At 40.6% G+C, this 19,836-nt stretch overlaps 1 protein-coding gene across 3 annotated transcripts in view; it reads left to right on the forward strand.

Annotated features, from left to right (window-relative positions):
* Positions 1-19,836, forward strand: part of kcnd3 (potassium voltage-gated channel, Shal-related subfamily, member 3) — a 132,768-nt gene that overhangs the window by 103,244 nt on the left and 9,688 nt on the right. For all 3 annotated transcript variants that reach the window (XM_034695284.1, XM_034695285.1, XM_034695286.1), the window contains 2 exons: positions 2,321-2,489; positions 17,772-17,873. In XM_034695284.1, the coding sequence (XP_034551175.1) occupies positions 2,321-2,489; positions 17,772-17,873 (271 nt within the window). The remainder of the gene's footprint in view (positions 1-2,320; positions 2,490-17,771; positions 17,874-19,836) is intronic.

Raw genomic sequence — 19,836 nt, forward strand, 5'->3', positions numbered from 1 at the left:
TTAAAAACACAAACAAACATGAAATGTACGCTCTGCAGGAGGCGGGCAGAGCGGCAGGACGGGATTTGATTTGTTTCATAATTTGTCCCCCAAAGGCAAGGATTGGTTATTGTTTTTCCAGGTTTACTCCGGCTGTAGAAAGCGGCTTTTTTTTCGCTCTTTTTTTAAGAACTCATTATGTATCGATTGCCATCCGGACATAAAGATCTTTTTAACCAGTATAACAAAAAAGTGTATCTAAATCTGACTACCAACCTCAGCTTTAACACAGACACAGGCAAACTCTCAGGCAGGGAAATAGATGGACAGATGTCATATATTTTCTAACTTACTTACACAATCTCTTCTCAAAAAAGTATTCTCCTTCGTCGTGTTTTGCTGGTTTGACTTGATCTGTTAGCTGCACTGTTTGGCTGGCACTGCCCCCATGGTTTCCTGTGGTACTGCAGTATTTGATCTGTATATGTTAGCCTCAAGAAAACATGTAGAAATACAGACGAAATGAAAACAGAGAATGAGAAGAAGGATCCGTCCCTGTCCATATGTAGAAGTTAAATGAGGGGGCGCTGGTGGCCCCATATAAAGAGGCTACTGTCCTCGTCACAGGGGTCGCCAGTTTGATTCCCAGCTGCGACCATTTCCTGCATGTCTTCCCCCACTTGCTACTCCCCACAATTCCTGTCTCTCTTCAGCTGTCCTATCGAATAAAGGCGAAAAAGCCCCAAAAATATAACTTTAAAAAAGACAAATGAGTCCGATGACAGTAAAAGTCCTGTATTCAAAAAAATATTAATATAAGAATGTTGGCTTCAGCAAAAAAATGTACCTTTCACTCAAGTAAGTACTTAAAGTGTAGAGTAATAGGCCCTGTCAATGTTAGTTTTAAGGATGATTTAACATGTAAACAGTGTTTCAACCGACTGATGAAGGTGACTTTATCCATTTAATATACGAGTGGGGGACAATACATGATAGTTTCCATGTTGTTTCTTTTTGCTTCTCTATTACAAGGTTTTAAGATACTCATCAGGATAGTAACTTGTATGCAACAGCAAAGTAAAAGAGCTCCAAAATAGCTCTCAGATAGGCAAACCCCTCTGAAACCTGCCTATCTGTGAATAATTCAGAGTACACCTCAGTGAAACCAGCATATCCCTGTAATTTTTACAGTCCCTGACACGTCACATTGCTTTTGGCTGAGTATGACAAGACACAGAAGAGACATATTCCCTTGTACCGTTTTGTCGCTGTCTTTCTGGCTTTGCTTCTGCTGCAATTTTCCCTTCCGGCCTTTCAGGGCCAACCAAACTGCACATCTGCAAACGATATGTTCACAGGCGAGTGTGTCCATGAATCATAATCTAAATTGTCTGTCCAAGGGAATCAGTGCAGTGAAAGTGCTGTGTAGAAAATATACACTTTCAGATGCACATATTTTGTGGAGGTTTATACTGCAGAGGCATAAAAGTTAACTTGGAATAGCTGCAATAATTTACAGGTTTATACTACGCACAGCCAACGCAAAGAGATTTGTGTTTATAATGCTTCCACACTAATATAGCAGTTTAAACATATTAATGTGTAATGCTCCATGGTTAAAGGCTTTTGTTTAAGGTTTATTTGCAGTCAGGCTTGGATTCAGCTCCAGTAAGTTCAGTAGAACTTCTTGTTAAGCTGCAAAACAAAACAAATTACCTGCACTTTTTACCCATGAATAAGAAATGAACACTGTTAGAAATAAAGGTTGCTTTTCCAACTTAACTCGAGCTCTTTCAGCTGTTGAATTTCTTCTCCATGATCTTCTCTTCCTTTCATTCCCTCGTAGAGTTTCTACCTTGGGGACGTATAAAGGGGGTGATTTGATATAGTTATTTTAATTGTGTTGTCTGTCTTTGAACTCGAGACGAGATTGCTTTTGACTTGCAAATATTTCAGATTGAATTGGGCCGAATGACTTTTGTGAAATGTCCCTGGCATTCATGTGTCGTCCTCTTGCTTTTCTCTAAAGGTTAATAGTATCTGCTGTCAGGGGATGAGTCTGTGGATGTTGCTGTGCCGCTCACTGACAGGGGAGATTTGGTGGAGGCCTCTCTCTTTGTCTGTCGGGGTGGGAGAGAGTCAGCAGGTCGAGCTCTTTTCAGTTCGGGTTTGGAGAGACCTTGAAAAGAAAAATGGAAGCCTTGCAAGAGAGAGATGAATGTCCTGCTAGTTGGTGGAGTGTGTGTGTGTCTCTCTGCCAGCATTACTACTAGCTTTTACTAAATGCATTAAGACATATAACTGAATTTCTTCCTACTTTCTCTCTGTCTGCTCTTTACAGATATGGAGACATGGTTCCAAAGACGATCGCAGGGAAGATCTTTGGCTCAATATGCTCACTGAGTGGGGTGCTGGTAATCGCTCTGCCTGTCCCTGTCATCGTGTCCAACTTTAGCCGCATCTATCACCAGAACCAGAGAGCAGACAAGCGGCGAGCGCAGAAGATGCAGGTGAGCACGGTTTTATTTCCCTTTAACTGGGCCCCAGTTGGGTTGGACCCCTCGAACTTCATCCCTGAGGGAAGCTCTGACGTGGACAGTTGTTTGTATAATGCACATTGACTTCCCATTCACATTATCAGCAGGTGTATGATGCATATTCAGCAAGTTTCACTGTAGATCATCTCCCTTGGTGTGAATACCTAAACCCTGACCTTTCATTTTTCAGTCGCTCTGCTTAAATGGATTGAGATTTGGAGGATTTTTTTTCCCATTACCCAGAGTCATATTATGATTATATCGTTTTAAATGAGGCTTAAAGTATGATTTACTCGGTTATTTTAGCATAGATTAATTCCCTGGTTTCGATGAGCTTGCGAGGGGCAGCTATTCTTCGAAAAAAGGAAATTCACCATAACTTCACATCATGTTGTAACTTACATAAAAAGTAGTTTTTTCTACTACTTAAAAAGAAAACATGAGGCTATGAGAGATTCATGCAAAAATGTTTTTGTGTTAACTCCTTGATAAGGTATCTTTGATAAAGAGAGAGTTACAACACTAACTTACTAGAGAGTAAGAGATTGGTCATTAAAAGAGACCGGTTAAGTTTTTTTATGTACAGCAGTACACTTAGTCTTTTTAGCTCTTTAATGTATCAGGAACGTGTTTACCTGAAGAGTAAAAATGGACTTTATAAAGCTTTGGAAAAGTGAAGAAATGCATCAAGTACCACTTACCAAATAGAAAGAAACATTTAGAAGAACCTAACTGGCAAACTCTAACTTGTTCATTGGAAATAAACACAAGGTACCTGTGCTTTGATAAAACTTAAGTGCTCAGTGAAGAACTCCATTTCATCCAGCCCTCATTCCAATGATCTCTATTTCTAAGGTACATAGCCTACCGCACGGCTCTTAATACTGGAGGTAGATGGGCAGCGAGAGCTATCACATCACTGGGGTTATCAAGTGGGCATCTCGCTGCGCTGGTGTTTCGTTAAGTTAGGCCGACACCTCCCATCTATGGCTTAACAGTTAGCTCTAGCCTTCCAGAGCCTACCCCCTTTATGCCTTCCATCCACCATTTACACAAGCAGAACCCCTTTACATTACAACACCACCCATGCAACATTCAACAGACTCAGGCATTGTTAATGCAAGCAGAAGGTAGTCATAACACCTTTTTGACTGTTGTCATTACTTTTGTATTAGAAGCAAAATTTTGACTTCTTCCTGAATTCTGAGTCAGAATATTTATTTATTTATTCATTTTTACCTTTTTTTCATTATTTTTGTGTTTAAAGCAACATTTTGAGTATTTTCATGAATTCTGTGTAAATCAAAATTTAGAATTTTTCATGATTTTCATGTTGGAAGCAAAAATGTGCCTTTTATATCGTTTTTCGTTTCCGAATCAAAATGTTGACTTTTTTGCATGATTTTCAAGTTGGAAGCAACATTTTTGGTTCTTCCGGTATTTTTATGTCAGAGGAACAGTTTTGACTTTTTTCATGATTTTTTCATCCAAATCAAATTTTTGAGTTTTTTCATGTTTTTTTGTGTTGGAAGCAATATTTTAGCAACCCATCACTTTAATGAAGGTGAGAGTTGAGAAAACAGAGAAAACAGAGAGATGTCAGAAACAGGACTAATAAAGCCGAGAAACTAAAAATGGTACCTGACTGTTTAATATATGTTTTGTGACTAATTCTTTTCATTGATATGTTTTTCACTGATGGGATTATTTGTAAACATTTAACGGAGAAACATACAGATTTTCTACAGCTACAGCATCTTGTATAAGTCCCTTACCTTAGCTGAACTACATTAGCTTTCTTGAGTTTCTTGAAAAACAACTTTATCACTTTATAAAATATGAGATTTCCCAAACCAAAGTCTACCTTTGACTCCACAACCTAATGTTATCTTTACCTGAGTCTTATCCAAAAGCCAAGGACTATATCCTAAAATTGGCTGTTCAAAAAGTGAATCACACCAATTTCCCCTCCGTGCATGATTGTCTTCGTTGATGTCCTTGTGGGGAGATGTTATCCCTGTTAGTATTGAAATAAAAACACACACAGGCACAAATTTCCAAATGGATTATGTAAACTCAATTTGAAACTGCAGAGGATTTAAAGATCATATCTTCCTTTGGGTAAATAGCCTGGCCTTAAGACCTTTAAAGAATTATGCAGTGGTGTGTCCATGAGCCAAACTGGGTGTTTGCAACTGTGTCGGCCTCTGCACGCACACACACACACCTAGAACTGGGCTGGTAATCATAGTTTTAGGGCAGGATGAAATTTTTTGTTCTCCTGAGATAGATAATGGTGTTTGCTTGGAGCTAGCTGACATGCACACACTGACACATATTTTCATACACCCTTTCTCTCCCCAAGTCTTTTTCTTTTTACTATTTTTGCCTATTTCTTCTCTCTCTTTCTCCCCCTCATCCCCTCTGTGATTACTCCCATCCATCTCAGCACATGCTCTCCAGTTGTAGTTTAAATCTGTTTAAAGTCCCATAGTTCGACTGTGGCCTGACCGCCGCCCCAGTCTTAACTAACTGTAACCTTGTCTGCCAGACGAGACTCCGGTGCAGCACAGCCAAGTGTGCAGGGAAGAAATCAAAAGACACACAAAGGGGACAGAATAAGGTTGAGAGGTTGGGCGAATTATCTAGATTGAAAACAGGATGGGACGGATGAGATGTTTTGTGTTGACGCAGAAAAGAAGAGAACAGAGGAGTGGTGACGAGGAAGGCCAGAGGAAGGAGGTAGCCAGGGAGGCAGGGGGGGAGAGCTGGAGGCGAAGTGTGTCCTAATGCTGCGCTCTTTCCTGAAATAGCTATCACCCAGATGAGATGCAGGCTGGGAGGAAGGTGTGCATCTGTCTGTTTGCTTGTGTATGTGGGTACATCTGTTTAAGTGCACAAATACACATACACATCTGTGTGTGTTTCCACCGTACTTCCTGTCACTTCAGGCCTGCCCTTGGTCTGTCCAACCTTCTTGTGTGTTCTCGGCTAAGCCGCAGTGTGGTGCAGTGTCCCAAACAACACCCGGTAGCAGACACCCACACTTCCAGAAGCACCCACACAGTGATCAGTGTACCTTGACGGCGCTGTCGTCATTAACCAGAGCAAAATGATTCCCTCGGGTACTTGAATGCCTCCGTTGCTTGCCTGCAGTGAGGTCAAAAACTTGCTGAAGCACCCATACAGCCATCCACTAGAGAGGTTTTCTCTATTTCATAACAGCACGACTCTAACGCCTTATCATTGCCTTTATAATAGTAACCTACCTGGATGCTGTGATCCTTGGGAGATTTATTACTTCATTAAATCATTCCCAAAGTACCAGGTATGATGATAGGTTTGTAAATGTGATATTTTACAGCAATTAGATGACACAATCTGTGTGCTATCTCTATCTAGAATTAGCTCACAGGAGTAAGTGTTGCAAAGCATTTAAGCTTGTGTGTATAAGACTAACGGAGTAGGTCTTGAGTTACATATCGCTCTGCCTCTAGTCGTTGTCCATCTGTCCATACATCTTTGTGTATATCTTTACGTGCCATTCTTGTGAGCACATGGAGAGAATTTCCACATAACTGGTTTGGACTCATCTTTCAACTCGAGGATGAACTATGATAATTTGATGGTCAAATATCAAGGTTGCTCCAACCTCTAGTTTGTCCCATTCTTGTTTACTTTTACATGGATTGGTGGAATATCTTCTCTAGTTCAATCCCTTGATTTCATGTCTGGACTGCTAAAACCAGATGCCCTGCAGAGGAACATAGACAGACCGTCTTTGGTCCTGGGTTCCTCCTGCAAATGTGGTGCTACCTGGTCTTTACACACATTTTAAGAATAATTTGTTCTTTTCTATAATTTCAAATTACAAATATGAAACCCTTCCTAGCCAGAGTTACAAATTAATTTTACTGGAAACGATGATTGATGCATACTGCAACTTGAATGACTGTCGTGGTGATTCTAGTTTTTAACATTCCTTATCCCAGATTGCAAATACTTATGACCCTTATGATCATCCGGCTTTGCCCTGTTGCTTGAACATGATATTCAAATTGGTTCAAAGATAAATAACTTGATAATAATGGATGAAATATGAATACTTTAGTGCTCCCCAGACTTTTTATTAAGTGCCAACTTCAGAGATTGTGAAGCGTATGATCAAACAACTTCACTTTCTTGGTAACTGTCATTGATACCAAATCAGCCTAAATGGAAACACATTTTTTTGCCACAGTGTCAACAGGCAGAGCTGATTTGTGCTGGACTCCTTTCCATAGATTGTTTTCTGTCATGTGTGATCAGGTTGTCCCTGGAATCAGTTTTACTATTGAGAATTAATAACCATTGTTATTTGGTTTTGACCAATCAGAATCAAGTATTAAACACTGCTGGGTAAAAACCATAGACTGTAAAAAATATGGACGTAGTATCCGTGACGTCACCCATCTGTTTCTGAAGAGCTGTTTTGTGACGAGCTGTTTTGTGACGTAAAAGGGCGGAGTTTAAGCCTCCTAGCCAACAGCTGCAGTGTTCCCACAGGCAGCTGTGCCTCTCATTGGAAGACTCGTAATCTCAATATCTTCAAAATTGCCGTGTTAAAAAAAAATTCACCCCCCTCACAGTGAGAGGACATCGAGAAATGAGCTATTTAGACTACACTCGTCTTTTGAACCAGGCTGTAAACATGTTTATTTCTGCTGTAAAGATCGTCTTTTTCCCATTCATGTGTATGTGACTTCCGGTACTTCCGGAGCCAGCCTCAAGCGGATCCTCGACGAACTGCAGTTTTTAGCACTTCCGCATTGGACAATATTTTTAGACCGGAGGTTGCCGCTTGGTTTTGAGGCCAGTCGGCGGTGGCAGTCATATTGCAGCTGTCGAGCGATTGTGACGTAAAGAGGCGGGGTTTTAGCCTCCTAGCCAACAGCTACAGTGTTCCCTCCTGTCAGTCAAGTCAGCTGTGCCTCTAATTGGAAGACTCGTAATCTCAATATCTTCGAAATTGCAGCGTTAGAAAAAAATGCACCCCCCGCACAGTGTGTGCCGATCGAGAAATGAGCTATCCAGACTACACTCATCTTTATACCAGGCTGTAAACATGTTTATTTCTGCTGTAAAGATCGTCTTTTTTGATTTGGAGCATGTTTATATGTTGAATATATAACCTCAATTCACTGCTGTCCCTCAGTCTAGCTTCACAGAAGTACTAGCCTGGCCATTGACTCTTGATTTGTGTAATTTGTACCAAATGGAGTAGAATTTACTGCCTTTAATAACAACTGCTGCGGACATGTGTTCAGCTCATTACATGTTATGTCACATTAATTTAATGTTCTGATACTAGGTTGGCAGTCTTGCACACTTTAAAAGACCAGTGTAGAGGGTGTATGATAGAACCATTACCATTGCGGGGTCCACTCTTTCACTGCTAATGACAACTGTGATCTTTAATGACTCCCTCGAGCGATGAATTACTTAGTCATGCCATATTCTTCAACCAGCCATTACTACTGTCTACATTACATGTAGTGTTCTTTAATGCTCTGTAACCTTAATGACATATGACCTTCTCAGACAAAGAGCCAACCATTAAGAAAGTGTAACTGGTCGTTTAGAATAGGAAAACGTCATTTGTTCAGCACTTATTACCTGCGTATGGTTTTAGATCATGGAAAATCTGTGCTTCCTCTGTTCATGTAAGAATAAGGCTAAGTTTAAGTGAGAGTAAAATTACATATTGAGCTTTCACAGCACTTAAACAATGAGGTGGGAACAGACTGGAGGAGTGGAAAGGGGGAAGGGGGGTTATTGAGGAGAGAAAGTGCTGCAGTAGTCCCTCAGCATTTTCCAGACACCTTTCCCTGCTTCCCTTTTTCCTCTCCATACATCCCCCTCCCCTGCCCATTCCATCCATCTTCATTCTGGTCTAATTGTTAGCTGTTCTGGGCTCTCATTACAATTAGCCATCCATCTGGGTGGTGGTAGAGAGACAGGCTCCTGATCTATCTCACCGCACAAAGAAAGAAGATACATGAGGAGGCCACTAGTTGCATACAGTATATCCTCTACTCTTTCTCCTCCTTATAGTCTTCAGTGTCATTCCTTTTCTTTCACAATAGATGGAACACACAGGTTAAGTCCTGTCCATGTTTTCACACATGATCCTATAAAGTATTCTGTCGGCAAGAAGTACTCTCGAGTTTCTCCTCAGAGCTTATTTGCATGAAGGTATTAATATCCTCAGGTAGGTCTAATTGCAAATTCTGAATAGTACACCTGACAAGGAGCAGGATTTAAATGGAGGACCACAAAGGGCAAGTGATACAGAAGGATTAAAAAGAGGAGGGCAGGAATTTAAATGAGCTTAACTTCTAAGTGTGGCGGTGGTATTCTCCTGGATCTGATTCTGTTAATAATATTATCTTCTCAGTTTGGCTTTAAGCATGTTTAAATAGAGATAAATGCTAATAACCACCTTTAGTCACACAGCTTTAGCACATAAATCTGCAAACTGCAACTAAAGGACTTTACCACTGAACTGATCAATTTTGTCTTAATGTTTTCTTATATTGGTGTAAGTGGTACCAAGTAAATGTCTGCAGGAAAAACAATGAAGGATGGGTTTTATCCAATCTGGAGTTAAGATATGATTCCTAAAATACACATCTTTATCTAAATTATTATTCTCATCTCATCATCACAATGGCTTCCTGTACGTCCATGAGTTTGTTTGTTTTTTAAATAGATTTGGTGATATCATTAGCATGTATCAGTAGCTACCACAAATACAGGGAATTGTCAATATTCCCAGAATTCACCACCAGTTGCCTAATGGTTTTTATGTAGTTTGTATTATGTAAACGTCCCCCATTCCAATATCTGACAGAGTAGCACCAGGCCTGTATTGCTCACTTTCATTTATCTGTTACTCTAACATCCTCTTGACACCTTGTCAAGGAGTAAATACTTGTAAATACATTATATATAATGTTTATATATAATATAAGTTCACCTTCTCATTTATATATCGGTCATTGCCTGTCTCTGCTCTGAATGCACGTCTTTGACAGCTGTGATGTTAATACCAGTAATGGTGTCACTGTCAGGTCACTTGTTACAGCTAGAAGTTGAAAAATGTGTTAGGTTGTGACATTTGAAATTTCACATTGAAAATTATTTTATTATCGATTAACATGTTTTTTTAAAGGCACTATGAGGAGTTTTTCACCAGCTGAGAAACAGACTGCAACCAACACTGATGCCTCTTTATGACCTTCAAAAGCAAACAAAACCATAAACAAGAACACTGATACCTTCTCTGTTGTAATTTGTATTGCCTTAAACCACTCAGAGGGGGTAAGTGTCAGACCACATGATTGACATTTGGCTTTAGAAACACCTTTTTCTGGCGGTTTTAATGGCAAATAATCACTTTGAGTGATAAATCTGGCTGTTAAAAGACAGCAGGGTGAGGTTTTTGTTGAAAACACTACTTTTGCATTTACAGAAGAAGAGATAAGAGGTATCACTTTGTCCACAATGGGGCGCCAAAATTGATATAAATCAAAAGTTCCTCACAGCAGCTTTAATGGAGCTTTCCAGGAAACAATGAGCAGTAAGAAGTCAAGTAGTTGGCAATCCGAGGGGCACGGTTATGCTTATGATCAAGATTTACAAGTAAACATAAGTAAGCAGTTTTAAAGGTGACATATCACACTTTTTTCATCAATATATATTGGTCTAAGAGTTCCCCAAAACATGTCTTTAAAGTTTATGCTCAAAAAAACACTTTGAAATCCGATTTTGGCATGCCTGAAAAACCCTCTTCTTCAGTCCTCATCAGAACACTCTGTTTTCCCTCTGACCACGCCCCCTCAGGAAATGCATGTGCCTCGGCTCTCCGGCACGTTGATCTAATGTTTACATGTTGGCTGAATATACACGGCTGCTGAGAGATCACGTTACTTCAACCCTCTGAATCTGATCCAGAATCTGATCCTGACGGAGAGGCGCCTGTAGCAGGACCTTTCTGAAGGATTGGTCACAGATTTTGTGTTTCTTGTTTTATCTATCAGTATGTCGACGTGTGTCTTGGTACACAGCTACGAACATGTAGCTATGTGGCTATACTAACTAGCGCTAGCACTTATCCATGATAAATAAAAATCATCCACTAGATCTTCAAATCTGCAGACGTGGGGAGTAAAACCGACCTCTACCAGAAAGGCAGCAGGACCTTTCTGAAGGATTGGTCACAGATTTAGTGTTTCTTGTTGTTTTATTTGTCAGTATGTAGAGGTGTGTCTTGGTACACAGCTACAGCTACGACATGTAGCTATGTAGCTATGCTAACTAGCGCTAGCACTTATCCATGATAAATAAAAATCATCCACTAGATCTTCAAATCTGCAGACGGAGGGAGTAAAACTGACCTTTGTGTTTATTAAGACAGCCTACAACTAGCATGCCTCCCTCCTAAGCTCCTTGTTACCACACATTTGTGCAGGTAATGAAAAACGGAGGGGGGATTCAGTATTATTTTATACAGTCTATGGGCTGAACAAGCTCTGAGCTCTGACTCCGTGACAGACTGGATATTGTTGTTACGTAACAAAAACACGGAAGTCTGAAACGGCTCGTTTCACACACATTTACAGAAAGGTGAAGAAATCAGAACAGGGGCAGAATGGACTTTTTTCATTCTCGGGGGGTTTGTAGACATGCCAGGGAAACATATTTCAGGTAGAGAACCATTAAAAAGTCAATTTTGCATGATATGTCACCTTTAAGGGTTTATTAGGGAAGATATTTTTAGGTTCAAATGTTACTGGAATAAATAGAGGGAGAGAAGTTTGAAATTATTAGCTCCATTATGATGCCTCTTTTACAGCATTAGTGTCTGACGCAACAGTTTGTATGACCCAGGTCATCATAGATGTCATAAAGAAAGGCTCAACTAAATGATGTGAAAGTTAATCACAAAAATGTGCCACAGACCAAAACTGTCCAAGTAGGATGAGGTGTGTACATTTTGAGATTTGAGAATATTATTTGTAGTTCAGAATATTATGTAAGTTTCTTTTGTGATTTTACATACCCGGTTGCTTTGTTTCAAAGTCCCACATCTCTAAATGAACCCCAGACCCCTCTATGTCAAAAGGCAAAATACTGCTGTCCTATGTAGAGTCAAACAGTTCTGGGTATTTGTCTGATAAAATAGTTCAACTGTAAATTATGAATCATGCCTCAGGTTTAGAGCAGTGGAATCAATACACATCTCTAATATTGTAAAGTGATGTTTTAGTGTCTGTACCCGCCACTTTGACTGGAAATCTCTCTCATGTTTGACCACAACTCCCTGAGTAGTAAAATGACATCGACTCAAAGCTCACATGAAAAGAAACCAAACAAGAAAAAGTCTTCCTCCTCCCCTTTCAGTTTCACCCCCTTATCCCTCAATCATCTCACTATTGTTTTTCTTGCTCCCTCAGAAGGTTGAAGTCAAAAGTTAGGGAAGTCTTCTGGCTCAGAGTGTTTTGCCCTTCTAGACAATCAATAAAGTTGTCTGCACTACTCAAAAAGGCAGGCCAACAAGTGAGATGAAGAGATGAGGACTGGAAACTTCACAGAGGGGGGTCGGCAGGAGGTCCTATGAATTATGGTCGTCAGAGAATAACAACCTGAACACCAGGGTTAGAGCAGCTTGAAAGCTGAGGTGTTCTTTCCTCTATAAAGAGCAGCTAATCCAGGCTTAGCTAAGGTATTTTGTTTCTGAGTGGTGTTAGTCCGAGGTTAAGCTGTCTTCGCTACAGAGATGGATATCTGCAGACCGTAGGAGTCTGAGGAGTTGATTTCCACTGAATCAATACTCCCCTTCATGAAGTGTTTCCTGACATCAACAAATCCCAGGTGGATTTCTTTAATAAAAAAAATCCCTCACCTTTGTTTTACTTCTGTTCTCTTGGCCATCCACCTGTTTCTGTGACTTTGTTTCCTTGCTCATTTTGTGTGTGTGTGTGTGTGTGTGTGTGTGTGTGTGTGTGTGCGTGTGTGCGTGTGTGCGTGTGTGTGTGTGCAGGATTATGTGCATGTTTGCTTCATCGTAAAGCAACATACCTCAGAGGAAGTAAGACACTTCTTTCCTTCTGGCAGAAATGTCAGCCTGAATAAAAGCTGCTCTTTAGGTGAGTGGCAGCTGCAGAACAAAAAGAGACCCTTCCACCTCCATGTGTGTGTATTTGTGAGTGCATGAGTGTTTGTGTGTTTACTGTGCGTGTGGCATCCTGATCCCCCTGTCAGATGGGCTCCTCTTTCACTTGTATATTTCCAAGCCAGGCCTGAGGCAGAACCTAATCTGGTCTCAGAGCTCGATTGCTCCACTTTTCACTCAGCCAAATCCTATGCAGGCAGTCGAGCAAAGCCGGAACCCATAAAGTGCCATGATTTTTTTCAATTTTGACTTTTACTTTCACATTTAAAAAAAAAAGAAAACTTTAAAGAAAAGTTCCTGGCAATGCTCAGCAGAGTGCTGAATGGGAGCTGAGTAGATATGTAGCGATTTTTGATCAGCTGTGGATATAGCAGTTTTGATCCCCCAGCTGGCAGCAAAAAGTGTTTAAAAGAATCCTGTGTGCTGGCTTGCATCATATAGCTGTAATCTTTAAACAGCCCTGATCCTTACTAGTACCTCTGAGGAGGCATACGAGGAAACAGGAAATCGTAAGGATGCTTGAATTCATTATGGCTTCTTGTTTTTGTGTAAACAGAACAACTATTTTAACTTGAAATATAGGAATATTTGGAAGGTTTCTGTTTTTCCAAGTTATTGAAGTCCAACTGAGATGCATCTTATGCTGGTGCATAGCTGCTCTGTGAATCATTTCCATGTAATTGAAAATTCATGTTTCATTAGATAATTTCCTTTTGTTCAAAGTATGATGTATGCTCTTTTAGATTCATGTATTTCATTTCATCAGTTCTTTCAACTTATTTTCAAACAGCCGATCTAGTCTCTTTACTTCATCCAATATTTGCACAAGGGCCTGTGTCCACTATTGATACTTTTTGATCTTGATCAAGCGGCAACCTCAGATCTAAAAATATGAGTCCAATGCGTAAGTACTAAAAACTGCAATTCATTGAGGATCAGCTTGAGGCTGGCTCTGGAAGTACCGGAAACCACACACACACCAATTCAAAAAAGCTGATCTTTACAGCAGAAATAAACATGTTTACAGCCTGGTTCAAAAGACGAGTGTAGTCTGGATAGCTAATTTCTCGATCGGCACATGCTGTGGGGGGGTGATTTTTTTTCAAACACGGCAATTTTGAAGATATTGAGATTACAAGTCTTCCAATGAGAGACACAGCTGACTTGATTGACAGGCGGGAACACTGTTGGCTAGGAGGCTCAAAGCCCGCCTCTTTATGTCACAATCGCTCGACAGCAGCAATCTGGCTGCCGCGCCGATTGGCATCAATACAGCTCTTCAGAAACAGATGGGTGACGTCACAGATCATACATTTCTATGGTCTAGATGCGCCCACAGCCTCAAGTTTAGAACATGTCTCACCAGCGTTTACTTTTGCTAGGTTTCAAAAGTTCTTTCGAGACACTACACGAAGAAAACATCAAAACATTGAAAGGCAAACATGTCCAGGCATCAGCAGCAGCTCTACATCTACACTTGGTTGGTCCTCCATTATTGTTGACAAAGTTTATTGCAAAAGTCCTGCCCCCTTTTAAATTTGATTGGTTGGTGAGGGAAATGTGACATCGACTTGTGTGGTGGTGGTGTTCATATAGTTGAACTATTCTCAACTAAGAGTGCAGTGACAAAAAAAGCTAACACCAAGGAATCTTCTGCTCATAGGATGCTGACTTTCTGAAAACACTAAATTGCATTAGTTTCACATATAAAATAGGCGCCGCCAAAAAATGCCCTAAACCGGTATCATTAACTTTCATCAGCAAAAAAAAAGTTTTCCCCTCAGCTCTTGCTTTACCCACATCCTGAAACTTTATTGAGTTACGTATATTAAGTTAAAGCAGAGACAAAACAGTGTTGGACAAACAACCAGAATGAGAAAATTATGGCGTGACATTTGCAATGAAACATTCAATAGCATTTGTTATGCCATTTTGTTCATTTTTTGGTTTGTTTGTGGTCAGGCACTGTTCTGGAAAACACTGATATGAGAGTTTGCACTCCAGGTCGCATTTACTTGCCTGGTGCTTGCTGAGGGTCCACTAACACTCATTTAGGACTGTAATTACTTGCTTTCAGGGTTTTTAACAGGTGATAATATGGTGTGGGGGGTGTTACCTGTGTTAGCTGGCACATCAACTCCACAGTATCCAGTGCATGCTGCTCTGTTTTTTGTCAATTTGGCTGTGTTTCCATCCAACTCCAAATGTCTGAGCCTGCCTACCTCTATCCCTGTAACATGATTGGCTGTTTGTGTCCGTCTTCTTCTTCTCTTTAATGTTGGTTGGCAATGAGCAGCCGACTTTCCAGTGTTTGGTTGGTGTAATTACAGGTTAAAATATATGAAATTTGTATCTAACAATTGTTATATTTCTATTAAGATTTTTTTATTTATATTATTAAGTAAAAATTGTATCATAATAATTATCATTCCATACTTTGAATCATAGGCAGACAGTGACAATGGCCAACAGCTAGACATCAGCCTGTTATACAGCATGTAGATCACTGACAACAACCTTAATTAGCTTTCCTGCCTTTATCTAACAAACTTACACAAACACACAAGCTGTCTTGTGTTCCTGCACCTTAGCTTGTTGAATGAACAACCAAACAGTCACCAGCTAATTATTTGGTCAGCTACAGCACATAAAAGTGTGTAAACATACCTGAGAAAATCACCTGAGTCTGTCAAGATGCAGGTCTGAGCTTAACTCACTTCCTCCCTTCATTTTTATTTTGTTTGCACAGTCCAAGCTAAAGTAAAATATAGTTTGGCCTTTAATATTGAAGAAATGATGTTCGCTTTGTAGACTGTGATCCAATTTTGACTAAAATACTATTAAAGCAGGGTATTGCTGAGGGCATTATTGACAAGTTGCTACAACAATAATTAGCCAACAAAGATAGTTATACATGTTCATTTGCCCAACTAGAGTCATGTCTTGTTCAAAAAACAAGATGTTGACAGCTAACATGCTAAAGGTGGTGGGTGTGTCTACTTCTTAAATATGGTTCATGGTTGAACCTCAAGGAGAAGTAACTCAAAGGCATACTGGCCCATGCAACAGACCCCTCATGCTGAATCATTTGTCTGTTGGCTTTCTGTGACCAACAGTAAACTACTGTGTAAAGGGAAACTGCTAAATTGTGTATTTTAGTGTACATGTGACACTTAGTGTGTCAGTGTAAAGAATGCAGTGGAGCAGGTACACTTCCTGCCCATGTAACCCTCCACATGGTGTTCTATGTAGGTGTTAATGAAAGTCCTGTGTCCGTGACTTCCCTACACTCCTGTGAGATCCAAATGGTGCTTCAGCAGCAATTCAAGCTCAATCTGTCGCACCGTGGCTCTGCTTGAAAGCAAAGACGGCCCTCAGACACAAGCCCTCGGGTCCCAAAGGCCCCAGGAATCCATCAGAGAACTGCAGAAGTAGATCCAATCTCTCAGGATGTGTTCTTAACATCCCCTCCATTACCCCTGGGCTGCCTGGCAACCATCACCAAAGCCAGAGAGACTCCCATTGGCTGAGCTCAGTGCCAGAACACAAAGAAGGGTTATCCCAAAGGTCTGTGAGAATGCTGAGCGAGCACAAAAAGTACATGAGTGTTAGAGTATGAGGGCACAAAGACAGCAAGGGAAACTTAACAAGGAGAGCAGGAAGGAAGGTGAAAGAGACGGAAAGTTAAAGTTGCCTGAGGACAGGAGAAGGGGGGAAAAATGGAAAGGAGTCAGGATGCTGCAGTAAAGATTGGCCGCTGTGCATGTGTGTTTATGTGCGCTCTTGTTTATCTCCCCTGCTTCCCTTTAGATCATGATATCGCAGCAGGAGCTACCTGCAGGTCAACAAACATTTCCATGTTTTAAATGAAACCCAAATGAAGGGACGAGCTCGAGTCTGCATTCATTAGCATAACTTTACTGCACCAGGTATTTCTGCAGCGCCTCTACTCGCTCTGAACGTATATGAACGGAAATTGAGCTTTGAAGATGGGACGTGCACACATGAAGAAATGCAAACACACATCCACACACCCAATTAACCCCCCAGTGGTGCATGTGGCCCCCTTACTAAACGAGCTCTGTGTCTGCTCATCATTTACACAGCTCACATTATCTCTGCCAATTTCCCTTCAATCAATCCATCATTCTATTTTTAAAATTCAGAGAGTGAAGCAACAGAAACACACACTTTGTAGCTGCACCTCGCCTGACACCTCGCTCTCGACTTTGACAGGAAAATGGTTGGTCTTTGAGAAGTGAGTGACTCAGATTACACTATCCTTTAAAAGCAGTTGTTCTAGTAACTGAGAGATTTATTGAGACCCACTTTTTTCCCCATGGGCCTATGTGTACTTAGATAGTTTCACACACATTCAGAAGACACTGGGCTTTCAGTGGAGCAGAAAAGAAGAGTGCTAGCAGTAGAACTCCTCCACTGCGTTAGTGCTACTGATGTTTGAAGCATTTTCTCCAAGGACGAGTGTGGCTATTCTTCCTTTATTTATTTCTAAGGGAGAGAGAGAGAGAAAAGAGACCAGCCTGTGCTGTCTTGGTTTGATAACCAGAGATTCATTTAAGCAGACACTAACAAAGTAGAGCAATATGGGCCTGGACACTTCCTTGATTTATTTCGCTTAACACAAACTGCTAACATAGCAGCACAATAACAGCCCAAATAAATTGAATACAGTATTTAAAGTGACACTTAGCTGCTCAATTCATACAGGATTAATTCATACCTGCTCTGCTCATAACAGCCTCTCTAAATTATTTTCAGTGCCTTATCATGTAGTCCCCATAAATCATTCAGAAGTATCAAAGGAGATCAGAGTGAATTTATCACCGGAGATCAGAGTGAATGCTTGAGTAGCACGTGTTTGATTTGATCTATAAGATCACAAGTGAGATATCAAGCATGTGAAAGTGCTGTAGCTCAAAGCAGTGGGATGTGTCAGGATGATACCCGATCGTTCTGACATGAGAAGAGGTAGAGTCACGCACTAACAGGTGGTTTCTCTGCTCTGTTGCTCTTTGCAGAAAGCTCGCTTGGCCAGGATACGAATATCAAAGGCTGGAAGCTCCAATGCCTTCCTGCACAGCAAGAGAAATGGGCTGTTCAACGAAGCACTGGAGTTTACGGTAAGAGCACCCTCATCTCAAAATCACAACCATACACACTACATCATTTGCATGAGTCATGTTTTTGAGATTGACATTGCAGAAAAAGTCTGACCTCTGAAAAAAGTCGTCCTGAGGATTTCAGACTGGGCAACAATTTATGTGATTGGGTGCAGATTCTTTTATTTCCTGTTAATTATCATTTCTTAGAATCCAGCCAGCATCCCGTCAGAGCTGCTCACTGTGGTCTCATTCGATAAGCTGCACATCTAATGTGACTTTCTCTGAACCCAGCTGCCCAGCGAGGAACAGGCTTCAGGCCATGCAGCAGGGAATGTAAACACAACTCAAGGATGTTTCTGCCTCACCAAAATGTTGCGGTTTACAAGCACTATAGTGGCCCAGAGGCTGACACTGCACAAGACAAAAACAAGTGCTTCTTATTCTCCCTCCCTCCCTCTCTCTCTCTCTCTCTCTCTCTCTCTCTCTCTCTCTCTCTCTCTCTCTCTCTCTCTCTCTCTTTCTCTCACTCTCTCTCACTCTCTCTCTCTCTACAATAGCAATGTTGAGGACACAATCTGAAAAGAACCAGTGTTTATAGCCAAAGTGGAGCTGAATAATGCATTGAATTCATATTGATACTGCCTTAAGAGGCAATATGCTGCAAAGGCTCCAGTGTTGTTCATATACACAGAATTCAGTTATGTTTCCATTTATCTTAATTGCAAGCAAGGAGACGGGAGGGAAGATGGAACTGCAGCCCGTACACTGGAACTATGCTGATAAAGTAGCTTTACCAAGCTTTTGTTTAAGATTAGAGTCCTTCTTGACCTAACGATGTTAAGAACAGCTGTGTGGAGACACTGTGGAGGCTTGCAGGAGTTACCAAGTTTGCAAAAGTTTTAAGCTTTTGCTTTATCAACAACAACTAAACAAAGACAAAGCATCTGTGTATTATTTTAAAACTCTGTTCCTTTAGAGATGTAAAGGATTTAGGATGATAACTATTTAAATTCCGACTAAGCGGTTAGTCTAAAGGAAACAAAAGGCATAAAAACAGTCAAGATTACCACAATTTATTTAACACAGCTAAACACAGACTCTCAGAATCTGTGGGTAAATGGTGTTTAAGTGGTTTGTGAGTGTTGCTAACGTTAATAGAGGTAGTACCCCAGTCTTTGGTCCTCCTTGCAGGTTAACGTCCACATACCTGTGCTGGCATGTGGACGTTAATATTGTTCCAACTGAGCAGTTATATGCCAGTTCAACCAGACATAGCCTACATACAACTTGTTAAGATTTTTTGGATCAAATACTGCCAAACCTGTGCCGTCAGTTCTTGTTTACATCGCATTATAGCAGTCGCCAATAACTAGAGCCACAGCCCTATTCCTGCTAAGACACAACATGTAAGTGGCCTACATTGATGATGATATTAATTATTCCTTCAATCATCTAGTAATTCTGGTTCTGACTAGTAAGTGCAGTAAGTGTTTAATCGTTTAGTTGACTCAACACACACTTCGCTAGTTGAATTCAGTTAGTTGCACAGGGCAATAATAAAGGGGGCGCCAGTGGCCTAGTGGTCTAAGTGCGCCACATGTACAGAGGCCTTAGTCCTCATCGCAGAGTTTTGCTAGTTCAACTCCTGGCCTCGACCATTTGCTGAATGCGTTTCCCCACTCTCTGCTCCCCATATTTCCTGTCTCTCTTCAGCTGTCCTGTCAATAGAGGTAAAAATGCCCCAAAAATGTGACTTTAAAAAAAGACTTATACACTAATGAATATATAGCACTTCTTTAACAAGAAGCACATCACAATGTATATACACAAAATGTGATAACCCAAAAAGCTATAGAACAATTACAGTCATAGTGATACAATTATTATTTTTTCCATTGTGTGCATTTGAAAACTAACAGAGTCTGAAATAATCATTACTTAAAGCTACATTTTGGTGTGTGCTGTGGTTTCACTTTTGTCA

This window comes from Notolabrus celidotus, chromosome 11 (assembly GCF_009762535.1).
Source record: "Notolabrus celidotus isolate fNotCel1 chromosome 11, fNotCel1.pri, whole genome shotgun sequence".
Lineage (NCBI taxonomy): Eukaryota > Metazoa > Chordata > Actinopteri > Labriformes > Labridae > Notolabrus > Notolabrus celidotus.